The 11,448-nt window shown below is 36.0% G+C and overlaps 3 protein-coding genes across 3 annotated transcripts in view; 1 reads left to right on the top strand and 2 right to left on the bottom strand.

Annotated features, from left to right (window-relative positions):
• LOC107098202 (E3 ubiquitin-protein ligase CBL-like) overlaps positions 1–1,660 on the bottom strand; it is a 46,947-nt gene extending 45,287 nt beyond the window's left edge. Inside the window, exon 1 of the mRNA XM_015395725.1 lies at positions 1,093–1,660. Coding sequence (XP_015251211.1) covers positions 1,093–1,236 — 144 coding nt within the window. The 5' untranslated portion in view covers positions 1,237–1,660. The remainder of the gene's footprint in view (positions 1–1,092) is intronic.
• Positions 1,661–5,243: 3,583 nt separating this feature from the next.
• Positions 5,244–7,997, bottom strand: alkbh4 (alkB homolog 4, lysine demethylase). Its single transcript, XM_015395729.1, has 3 exons — positions 7,887–7,997; positions 6,201–6,392; positions 5,244–6,117 (listed from the first exon to the last, which is right to left on the bottom strand). The coding sequence occupies exons 1-3, from the start codon at positions 7,995–7,997 to the stop codon at positions 5,596–5,598; spliced, it is 825 nt and encodes a 274-aa protein (XP_015251215.1). The 3' UTR covers positions 5,244–5,595.
• Positions 7,998–10,069: 2,072 nt separating this feature from the next.
• The window catches only part of LOC107098205 (leucine-rich repeat and WD repeat-containing protein 1-like), a gene marked incomplete at its 3' end in the record, with an annotated part of 19,838 nt that continues 18,459 nt past the window's right edge, over positions 10,070–11,448 (top strand). Inside the window, exon 1 of the mRNA XM_015395728.1 lies at positions 10,070–10,140. The remainder of the gene's footprint in view (positions 10,141–11,448) is intronic.

Below are 11,448 nucleotides of genomic sequence, written 5' to 3'. Positions count from 1 at the left end.
AATGGTTTCTCTCTCTCTGTGTGCATGTTCATACTTTCACTGTGTTAGTCATTTGTTGCTTTTGCCTGTCTGCTAAGCTCAAAGCCTGGCTTGACGGAGAAACCAGGAGAACAGCTGGGCATATTTACGACAGTGCACTTTTACTTTCGCCCTCTGGGGGGAGCCTCGCTGGAAAATCAACACCGGTTGCATAGTATACCTTTAAAGTCCGAATTCTGAGAAACAGAAGCCATAATTCTGAGATTGAAGTCAGAATTTTGAGGAAAAAACATCAGAATTCTGAGATTAAAGTCAGAATTATGAGATTAAAGTCAGAATTCTGAGATTAAAGTCAGAATAATGAGATTAAAGTCAGAATTTTGAGGAACAAACGTCAGAATTGTGAGATTAAAGTTAGAATTTTGAGGGGAAAAAAGAATTCTGCCCAATTCCTTAATTTTCCAATTTCTTACTGGCCCTCCCAAACAACTCACATCTTTCTCAGTGAAGCAGAGAGTCCTTCACGGTGACATCTACATTAAGATCCAAAATTCTGAGATTCTGACTTTTTCCAATATCAAACTGAAATAAAATTTAAAAACCAACTTTTTTATTTCCATTGGCCCTAATCGTCTTCCGTAGATATCACCTAGGTGACTCTTATCTGATCTAGTGATTTCCAGAAAGAATCACCTACACTAAATTTCATTGATATGGATCTAGATTAGATTAGATTAGATTAGATGAGCTTTATTGATCTCACAGCGGAGAAATTCACATTATTCAGTGTTAGTCTACATTTAAATTCTCCCTAAAATACAGGTTATGACGTAAAAAGAAACAGATGGGGGCATTTAACTTTGGTCACTGTTGCAGGAACTGTTATGCAGAGTTTTCCCTTTATAGGAGGGATGTACAGGAAGCCGGTTAGATTTATAACAAAAAGAAAGGTTAATGATAAATGGTGTATAGGTTATAACTCTGATATGATCGAGAATCGAGAAGGAAGTGAGAAATAAACTGTTTTATGACGCTGAAGAACTGACATGTTTAAAGTCATTAAAAAAAACCGTTTAGTTGAGTATTTGACCTGTTTAAAGCCAGAGTCTGTACCTTATCCATGAGCTTCCAGCATTTCTCCACCATTTTCTTATCGACCACAGCGGGCTGATGGGGCTGCAGAGGCTGCTGGTGGGGCTGAAAGGCGTCCTTCATCAAGCCGATGAGCCCGGCGCCCCTCCTCGGATTTCCTGCCATGGATTCGCTGGATGGCCGGGGGAGGGGGGGTGTTAGCCCCACGGCAGGGGTTCACAACCTAGGAGGGATGAAGGGGGGGGGGATCCCGATAAAGCAGCCGCTGTGCTACCGCCCTGTCCGCTCGGAACAGTAGGGGCGGTTTGTCATGCAGAGGCTGTCCGGGAGCAGAACAAAAAGCCTGTTGTAGCTACCAGTCAGCGGACCCGAAGCAGCGAGCTAATGGCTATAGCCGCTTTTAAAGAAGCCTCCGCTCCGGGGCTGAGCCGCAGACATAGCCGCTGAGTTTCTGTTCCTGAAAAGCCCAGAAAAGCGACCCTGACTCCTCCTGGTGACGGCGGGCGAAACCTCCCTGAGATGAGCCGGCTTTCAGCGGAGCTGGCTGTTAAAAACCACCGAGACACCGACAAACAGGGCTGAGCAGCAGCTACAGTAAACACGGATGTCCGGCTGCACTTTCAAAATAAAAGCACGGTCAACAAGCACGCGACAATTAAAAAAATTAATAGACACAAACTATTTGATACGGAAGTGTACGGAAGAGGATTAGGGCCACTGGAAAAAAAAAGTTAACTGAGTTTTACATATTATTTCTACGGAAGAGGATTATACGGAAGAATTTGGGAAAAAAAAAAAAAAAAAAATATATATATATATATATATATATATATATATATATATATATATATACACTATTTATCAGACTATATTGTCCCAGAATTTAGAATTTCTTTTTTTTTTATAAAATATTAAATCTGATAAACGACCAATCACATTCACTTTATTCACTCGTGTAAAGTGTGACTTCAGTCTTAGAATTCAACCTTCAACTAATTACTAATTTAATTTATGAGCCAAAAAATGCAGCCACATTCTTAAAATGAAAAAGCATTTCTGGAAATGCTTTTTCATTTTAAATATGGTAACAATTTGCTTCCATATTTCAGGGCCGCTGTAAGAAGAACATTTAAGAGACATGATTTGGCTCATCCTTGCAGCCCAACTGGAAAAATACTGAATATTGCAACCGTTACATCCTTGGGGCTAACCTCTTGAAAGATTTGGTTTATAGCCTTGTACACATCATCCCAAAAGTTTTGCAATTTGGGACATGTGTGTTGTTTCTGCAACACAAACTTGGAACTTTAGGATGCATCTTATCTACTATGTCCGGCATTTTAATGGGTATTTAAAGACATTTCAATTAGTGGAAAAAATTGCAGGGGGAATATAGAAAAAAAAAAATTCTAATCAACTTTTGCGACCCCCATTAGGGATGGGTATTCTCACCCAACTCCTGAATCGATTAGATTTTGATTCAAACAGTTCTAAATCGATTAATTTCGATTCGATCTGTTTTTACAATAATGAAAGTGGTTCAACTGTGTTTCAAGATACTCATGTATTTTATTTTTTCGTGTCACCTTAAACACAAAGTGCAAACTTGTAAATCAGTTTAAACTTGAGATGTGAACAAAACTGTCTCATAAGTACAAACTTGTTTGTGAAAAGTGAAAAAGTGAAGCCTCACATGCATGAGCGGCATTATCTCCACTGCACAAACCATATTTGCAGCGTTGTCTGTAACAACTAGAGGGTGATTTCTGCTCAGCCCCCATTCGTTAATGTCTTCAGTCAACCTATTGGCTATATTTGCAGCTGTCTGGCTTGAAATGATCTTGAGTGCATCTTCCCTGCTCATTTGAATGTGAACGTCACGCATCTTAAAACTAATCGATCGCATTCCCTAGACATCGATTTTGCAAAAATGTAAAGAAATCGATTCAAAATCAATTAAATCTGTGTTTTTAAACAGCCCTAACCCCCCGTGCAGTACTTCTGTCGATCCCCTAGGGGTCGTGGACCCCTGTTAAAGAACTTCGCTGTATAATGATCCCACTATAAAAAAACTAAATAATGTCATATGTGGATGCACTGTATATACTGTATATATCCCATGCACCTTCTTCTTCTTTCAGTATTTGAGCTGATGAGTAAATTTCTCCACTGTTAGATCAATAAAGTCAATCAATCAATCAATCTTGTGCTTTAATCAGCAATTATTTAATTATTGAGGTTCAAGACACGACGACTGCGGTACTGATTTGAAGGAACCAACAGTTTCTGCACATAACTACCAGTATTGGACAGGCCCCCATCCAGCACTAAAATGGTAGCATAGGTATCGGCGAGTACCAACTAATAAAGGGAAACGATACCATTTTCAAAAGTTTATTCAACTATTGTCACCTATTGTAGGTAGTCAATAACAATTTCTACTGGATTCACTTTGTATTCGTCTTTTTCCTGCATCACAAAGGCAGGCAGCAGCTTGACAAAGTCATGATGGCAACTATTTTACATTCAAGTAGTCTGCAGTTCTTCATATATATAGACACACATCAATTTCAAACAGATGGTATCTGTATGGGCCAACACTACACAGCCAGGTATCTGGTATAAGGGTAAAAAAAATGGCATCAGCGCAACAATAATATCCACATTTCGGGAGATTGTTGAGCAGCTAATGAGGAGCCCAGTGGCTTATTCTTCAGAGCAAACCCACATTTAACAGGAGGGATGTGTTATAAATTTTTGTTTTATACTCCGTTTGTGTTTCATGGGTTGTGTACTAATGAACTATTATGATGTATAATGTGTGATTCATCGTTTATTAACTCTTGCTAAAGATCGTTCCAGATAAAGGTCATGCAACAGACGGGTTGTGAAAGAGACCTGTACATCCTGTGTTTTGATAAGGCGCTTTCAAATAAAATGTATTATTATTATTATTATTATTATCCTCCATCATATGTTTCTTCTAAACATGTGTTCTTGGAACAATTCAATTGTAAAATAACCACATGCTTTGTTTTAACATATGTGCTGAGGTTTAAAGTAAGATAATTTTGTTTCCCTTTCCCTTTAGTTAAACCTCAGCTTGTGTAATTAGGGACATCCCCTGACTTTAATAAATAGCGAGGAGAAAGCTGAAGACCGGCAGAGTGGGTTGGAGATTTGTAAACTCCGCAGTCTCTTCCTACTCTCTTCGCGAGTAACTAAATTAATTGTCTCTGTGCCTTCTTTCTTTCCCTGTATGTATGTATGATGTTTTAGGTGCTTAGACCTGACAGGATGTTTCTCCCTTCCAGCCTGGGAACCTCTGCATTAAGACAGAGCGGTAAACAGGGATGTCTGGTTTCCCTCCTGAAGCTGTGCACCATGTTTTAGTCAGGAAATAAATGGATAGTTTCTTAACAAGTGAAACACCTGTCAGGATGCTGACTATAAACTACGAGAGATTCTATAACAGAGCTCTCTCATAGAGTATTTAATTTGATTGTAATAGATAACCAAGGAGATGCCTGCGTTTAAGAACCAATAGTCAACAGAAGTATCACTGCAAATTCATTGCAATCAATTCACAAAAACTTAATATAGTAAATATGTATTTTTATTTTCAAATTTCTTTTTTAAAAATAATTTCATGTATCTAAAATGTTCAAACTAGAAACTAATAGTCATCTTATATTGGATTGTATCAACAGAGCATTCAAATTATTTCTCAATTTATTTACCATAATTCTTAGAAAGATTTATGGAATAACTTGTCCGTTTCACCCCCCCCCCCCCAAAAGATTATTTGAGGATAGAAACTTAGTAATCTAAAAGTATTAGTTTAGTTTCAGAGCTGAGAAAAAAGGTGCAGATATTATAAGATTTTTTTTCTTCTTTCTGCTGCCTTTCATTTCATTTTGTTTTAAAATGTTTAAATACATATGTAGTATGTCTGTGTGTATATATGTATGTAATGTATACAGATGGATATGTAGGTATGTATGGATGGAGGTCTATTTTTTATTTTTTAGTATATCAAAAATTTGATAGGCTGTTTTTTTTGTATTCAATGAAATGAATGAATAAATAAAATTATAAAAAAAAAATAAAATAAAATAAAAAATAAAAAAAATATTAATAGAAAATATTTATTATAATGCATAAAATTCTAGAAATCTCTAGTTTACGAATTGCTTTACAGAAATTGATGCATCAATCCAGAGGTAGACTAAAGATGCTCTATCGCCATCTGGTGGAATAGCAATAATTTTATGGTAGGATAATGTTTTCCATCTCCATCATAAATCAAAAGAAAATAATCTATTTTAGGAAAACAGAATAAATAAACAAAAAAATGCTGTTATAGTAAGTTAGCAGTGTTACATTATTCTTCACAATAGTTTTAGGAAGATTAAAGATTGTTTGCCTTGCTTGGGCAGTGGGAGCAGTAAAAAATGGCAAGAATTCACTTTTGTGCACTTAATTAAAGTTCAAAAGATGTGGAGCTTTTGCTGTATGGTGAGTTTATACTGGAGTTCCTTTAAAAGTCGAAGCAATATTCAGCAGCTCGGCTCCCAGCTTCGCCTGCTGCCCTGCGGGCAGAAACTCTGCAGAGAGCTCTCTGTATGTGCTGCAGACTCGGCGCTCCTGAATGTCCTCCCTGTGAATGGCGTGTTTCCATCTGTGCCTGGCCTCACCGTATAACACCACCAAACACCTCCGAGGAAGCCGTACGGCCACGCGGACTTCCCCCGTCAGCCCCTGCTCTGGCAGGCCCTGTTCCAGAGACATGGTGAGCACGGTATCTGATAACATGTTGAGCGTGACCAGCCTTTCCCCCCACAGCCAGGAGTCATCTAGGTGCGGGTCAATGGCGGAGCCTCGCTGAGGGTGATAGTCCAGGTTGCACTGCTCCACCGGTTGGAAATCCTCTAAGTTTGGCACTTGTTGCATCCGCAGCACCAGTTTCTGGCTCAAAGCAGGGAGTCCATTAAAGCTCGCTACACGTACTTTCCTTTTCTTGAAGTTCACCTTTGGACCATAGTCCTGTAATCATACAAGAAATTGACAGATTTCATTAAAAATCAACAGATTTACAGATTTGATATAAAAAAAACATTGAGCATAACCTGTTTCCTTCGACCGGACTGCGACGGATTCCAGACATCCTGATCCATGTGGCCGACCAGCTCCTTCTCCTCCTCCTCAGTTATGAAGTCCTCCCACAGGAAGACACCAGGAAAAGGAAACGATGCACCTTCTCCATCTTTGCACACAGCAATTCTTTGCTCAAGATTGTAGATGAAATGGTGCACCGTCTTCTTCAAAAAAAAACCAAACAACAATAAATAACCTAAAGCTGATGCATTCCTTCTGATTCTGGATCTGATTCTGATCATAATCGGGCCAATTTAGATATCTGATGAAATACTGCTGTTACAGCAGATAATTCACATTTAACAAAATTATGTATTTTTCACACCTTATGGCTTGAAATATTTTTATTTTAGGGTGCAATATAGTCAACAATATAGATGCAAAACAGGCACATAAATCATTCTTTCTCCTTAAATTAAGGTTTCACAAACAGCTTCGACATTTAGTAATATTTGTGTAGAATAATCTAGTCTGGGTAACCAGGTTTAGGCGGAATAAGGAAACTTAAGGTGACTTTTTTCCCCTAATTCTGACTTTAATCTTAGAATTCTGACTGAATTTTGACAGCTAACAAACATGTTGGCATCAAGCCGTAGCCATGTCTGTTTTAGAGACTACTCTAGCTCTCTTGTTTTAATCACCTTCTGCTCTTCGATAAATGAAATAGCATCACGAGGGACCCCTCAGGCACGTAAAAATCAATCAATCTCTTTATTTAGACACAATTATGGTCCATAAACAGACTAAAACTAGAACAATAATAAAAAAAGAGAAAAATATAAAAAAAATATATATATATATATATAATAAAATAATCAATCACTGACATATAAAAGTCGCCTAATTCCATAATTTTCCTCCAATGTGTTCCTTTTCCTCCCAAACAACTCAGATCTTTGTCAGTGAAGCTGAGTGCTCCCACATCTCTTCCTTCATGGTGCCCATCTACATTAAGATCCAAAATTCTGATATTAAAGTCAGATTTCTGAGAAAAAAAAAGTCCGAATTTTCCATATTAAGCTGAAATAATATTTAAAAATCTGTTTAGTTCCTTTTTTTTCAGTGGCCCTAATCCTCTTCCATATTTATTTTTAAGCATTAACACTTTTGTTAGAAAGGCACTGTTGGTGTCTGTGAATGTTGTCTGTTTTAAGGAAGTTTATGTAAACATTTATTTGCCAGCTAAATAATCCTAGTGTTGACAAACATTAAATATTGATCAGTAAGATTTACACCTATATTGGAAACATTGGTATCATTGGCTCCTAAAAGATTAGGAGTGTTTTTAAATTTATTTTCTCTTTCATTCTTTCACTTTTATTCTTCTGATGTTTTTCTGTTGATCTGGACTACTAGTCTGTAATAAATCTATTTATGTTTACAGGTAACAATGCTCAACTTTTGTTGTTTTGAACCTTAAAGAAAACCTTAAATCATCTCTCGGTGAATTAAAATGCATCAGTAAAACTATTAGATAAAAAAATACCCATAGATCCACTTAAAAGGAAAATTAGTAACGCTCTAAAACAGAAACTACACACTTTGTAGCTCGGTAATGCTATTTTTGGTCAATGAAGCAATGTCCTAAGAAGGCTTCCGTAGTTACTTTTCAAAGATACGTCTATAATAATACGCTTATATAGGAGATGTTTAGGTACCTCAGGCTTGAATGTATCAGGCTGAGTTTCTCCCTTAGACTTTTCGCAAATAAGACACCGCCGTATGCCTTTACAGCCGCATGGAGAAACATCGCTGCTGTCAAGAGCCATCTTCAAACCGCTGCTGCTTCTTCTTCTTTGATTAGAAACTGAACATTCACAGAAATACTGACCGCGCGCCCCCTAATGGAAGAAAGCAGTATTGTTTATTAAGCTTGTAATATTTTAGAATAGAATAGAATAGAATAAAATAGAATATTATAGAATAGAATATTGTAGAATAGAATATTGTAGTTTAGAGTAGGATAGAATAGAATAGAAAATCCCTTTATTGTCCCACAATGGGGAAATTTTGGTGTTTACAGCAGCAAAAAAATTATAGAAAAAAATGTCACACAAACGTGGACCATAGAACGTGTAAAAGAATAACATAATAGTGAAGAATTTTAAGGTAACAATAAAATACCGTACTGTAAAGTGTTTTAACAATATAAAAAAAACTGTGCAGCTGGAAAATGAATAACCAATATGCAGCTATTGGCATTTTTACAGTAATGGATATAAGAAAATAGGAGCAACAGAGATGTGCAAAATGACAGCAGCATGTTATTTAACTGACTAAGATAGAAACTGTGCAAAATCAGCAATATGAATTAAAATAAACAGAAATGATAATAACTAAAATTAATACCCCTCTAAATTCCAAGTTCTATGTTTTGTTCTAAATTGGTTTCATGCAAGAGCTAAAAGAAAATAGACGAATAAAATTGGGAATTTTGAAATTGAAAATAATTAATAAAGTTAAAAAAGTTATGATTAAATTGGGGTACCTTGAAATCTTCTATATTGTCTTAAACAAAACAATGCTCTAAAAGAATCCTATAAAATATTATTAATCCAAAAACTTCACACAATGTTATGCATAGTTTTGGAAAAGGTCAAGAAAAAAATTTCCTGGGATTCAAGGGGGGTAATATAGATAGATTATGAGCTCTTTATTTTATTTATTTATTTATTTTTTTTAATCACAAGCAGCCGCGGACATGCCTGGTCTAGTCAAAATTAATTAAATGAAATTACTTTTTTTCTTTACAGCAGTGTGTCCACATTTTATTTTGTGAGACACTTTTGAATACTTAAAAATACTCAGCTATACACACCTATCATGTTTAAAGTCCTTTTGCAAGGCAACCATGCTACTAATATGAAGGTTATTTAGTTTTAAAACTATTTGGGCATTGTAAGTGTGAATTTGAAGTTGTACAGAGAGCTACAGTCTAAGTTTTGTATTTATAGAATTAAAAAAAATCACAAAGTACAATTTTTTTGTGTTTCAAAAGTTAAAATAAAGGCGTAAAAAAAGTTAAGTTGAATTTGTGACTCAGCAGCAGCAGATTCATGGAGTTGTATTCATTGATTTGTATTTGTGTGAAGGAAAAAAAATTGTATTCTTTTAAAGATTTTAATACAAGTGTTTGAATTTGTTTTGCACTATTTGTTTTAGATCAACCATAGCAAAACTGAACAGAAGACATTTTTGATGTGCAACTCACAGAACACAATTCTTGTACTTGTACTTGAATTTGAAAGGTGTACCTTTCTTTTGTAATTGTCACAGATGAAAAAAAATACAATTACTTAGACATAGACTTAGACAGATTTATTTGTCATTTTGTAAAAATGACATTTTGTCATTTTATAAAAATGTAAGCTGTAGAACAGCTTACATTTTTAAAGTGCAGCCTTGAAAAAAGTAATAAATACATAAAAACATTAATATAAAAATATCTAACATTAATTTTTTTTTTTTTTTTTTTACAAAACACCAAAGTTACAGTGCACTAATAGTTTTGCAACAATAGCTCTGAACCATTTGGAGAAAAAACTGAGAATATAAGAGGTATTTGATGCGCAACTTGTAAAAATAATACTACTTTATAGTACTTTATAGTACTTGTACTTTAAAATTTTAACGGGTGTAAAAAAATTGTACTTGTGAATTTTATTTTCTTTCTAAAAATACAAAACTAAGACTCTACTGTTTCAAATTCACACTTGCAATGCACAAATAGTTTTGAAACAAAATAAGCTAACCTTTATTTACCAACGGCACAGTTGTTTCTGCCGCTCCTTACAGACAAAACTGAGGGATTACCGATGTCCTTCGTGGCCACGCCCACCGGATGTAGACGCGCTGCCCCGGGAAAATTCCACTTCCGTAGTGGGTTGTTAATCGAAGCCGTGTCCAGAGTTTGTAAGTAAATATTTTCGTAAATATTTGAAATAATTGAAAAATAAGGAACTCAGGTGTTACTAAACGGTAACAGCATGAAGCACAGCTGTAGGTTTATTTACTCGCCATATGTATGAGAAGTTAGCATGAGTTTCAGCAAACTTTGCTTCCAACGAAGTAAAATATATGTTTTAACTCAAGACTTAGAGGTTAAATTTTAGTTTTTTAATCATTCCTTTATTGGCGTTATCCCTCTATTCCAATTAAAGCATAGATCAAAGTGGATGGAGGTGTGATGGTACCAGTAGCCTGATGGTTTTAGATCTATGGTCTCTTTTTTGTTGCTGTAACAGCAGCACAGATTGTCCCATTAAACTTTAAAAAGCGACTTATTATTGTCAGATGTTTGTTAGCTATTCTGTGTTGCAGAATTAATGCTTTTTCTTTCTAAAACTATAATTGAAGTAATCACTAAATTGGATATTTTGAATTAATATATTTTCATCTTTTACAGTTAGCCTCATTCAGTTTGAAAGATTTAATTAATCCATATTTATACATTTTGAACAGAGTGTGACCTCTTGAAGGGGATTTATTGCTAATCAAATCGTTTCGCAGTTTTTTTTAAATGAATAAATTTAGAAATCTTGTATCCCCTCCTCTTTAGGCAATTAAATTCAGTTTATTTCTATTGCGCCAATTCACATCATGTCATCTCAAGACACTTTAGTTCACCAGATAATCCAGTCAAATTGATTCAAAGTTTTCTATCGAAGGAAAACCAGTGGATTGCATTGACTTGAAGGCAATCCCTCACACTAAGCATGCTTGTAGCGACAGTGGAGAGGAAAAACACCCTTTTAACAGGAAGAAACCTCCAGCAGAACCAGGCTCAGTGTGAGCGGCCATCTGCTAAGGCCCACTGGGGTTCAAGGAGACAGAAACAGAAATAAAAAAAGCAGCTGTAAACTAGCTCCACAGGCGGCCCCGTCAAGGAAACACACAGCCAGGCAGAGGAGCACTGAGCCAGCTCCGATATCAGAGGATGAAGAGAGCACATCCAGTTAGTCACAGTCAGAGAAACAGGACCACACAGGAAAAATAAGGCAGATCTCCAACATCTAGAAACAAAGGTGTTGATGGCAGCAGCACAGCTGATATTTCTCTCCAGGATGGAGTCACAGCCAAACAGGAACAGACCAGATGAAGCAACTATGAGAAAAAGCTGAGAGAGCAGAACGTTAGTCATTGAACTAACAGATTCTGCAGAGAGGGAGAATAGAGATAGAATGAAGCAGAATGATATTTAAAAGGGGTCCCTATGTCCTC

This window comes from Cyprinodon variegatus, unplaced genomic scaffold (assembly GCF_000732505.1).
Source record: "Cyprinodon variegatus isolate N-32 unplaced genomic scaffold, C_variegatus-1.0 Scaffold756, whole genome shotgun sequence".
NCBI classification, from domain to species: Eukaryota; Metazoa; Chordata; class Actinopteri; order Cyprinodontiformes; family Cyprinodontidae; genus Cyprinodon; species Cyprinodon variegatus.
This window is presented reverse-complemented; position numbering and strand designations above follow the sequence as displayed.

Excerpts from the sequence above, each read along its gene's own strand:
- alkbh4 (XM_015395729.1), bottom strand. The coding sequence starts at position 7,997 with ATGGCTCTTGACAGCAGCGATGTTTCTCCATGCGGCTGTAAAGGCATA. Across the intron at positions 6,393-7,886 it reads CTGATACATTCAAGCCTGAG|AAGACGGTGCACCATTTCAT; the intron begins GTACCTAAACAT and ends TTTTTTTTGAAG. Across the intron at positions 6,118-6,200 it reads AGTCCGGTCGAAGGAAACAG|GACTATGGTCCAAAGGTGAA; the intron begins GTTATGCTCAAT and ends GTATGATTACAG.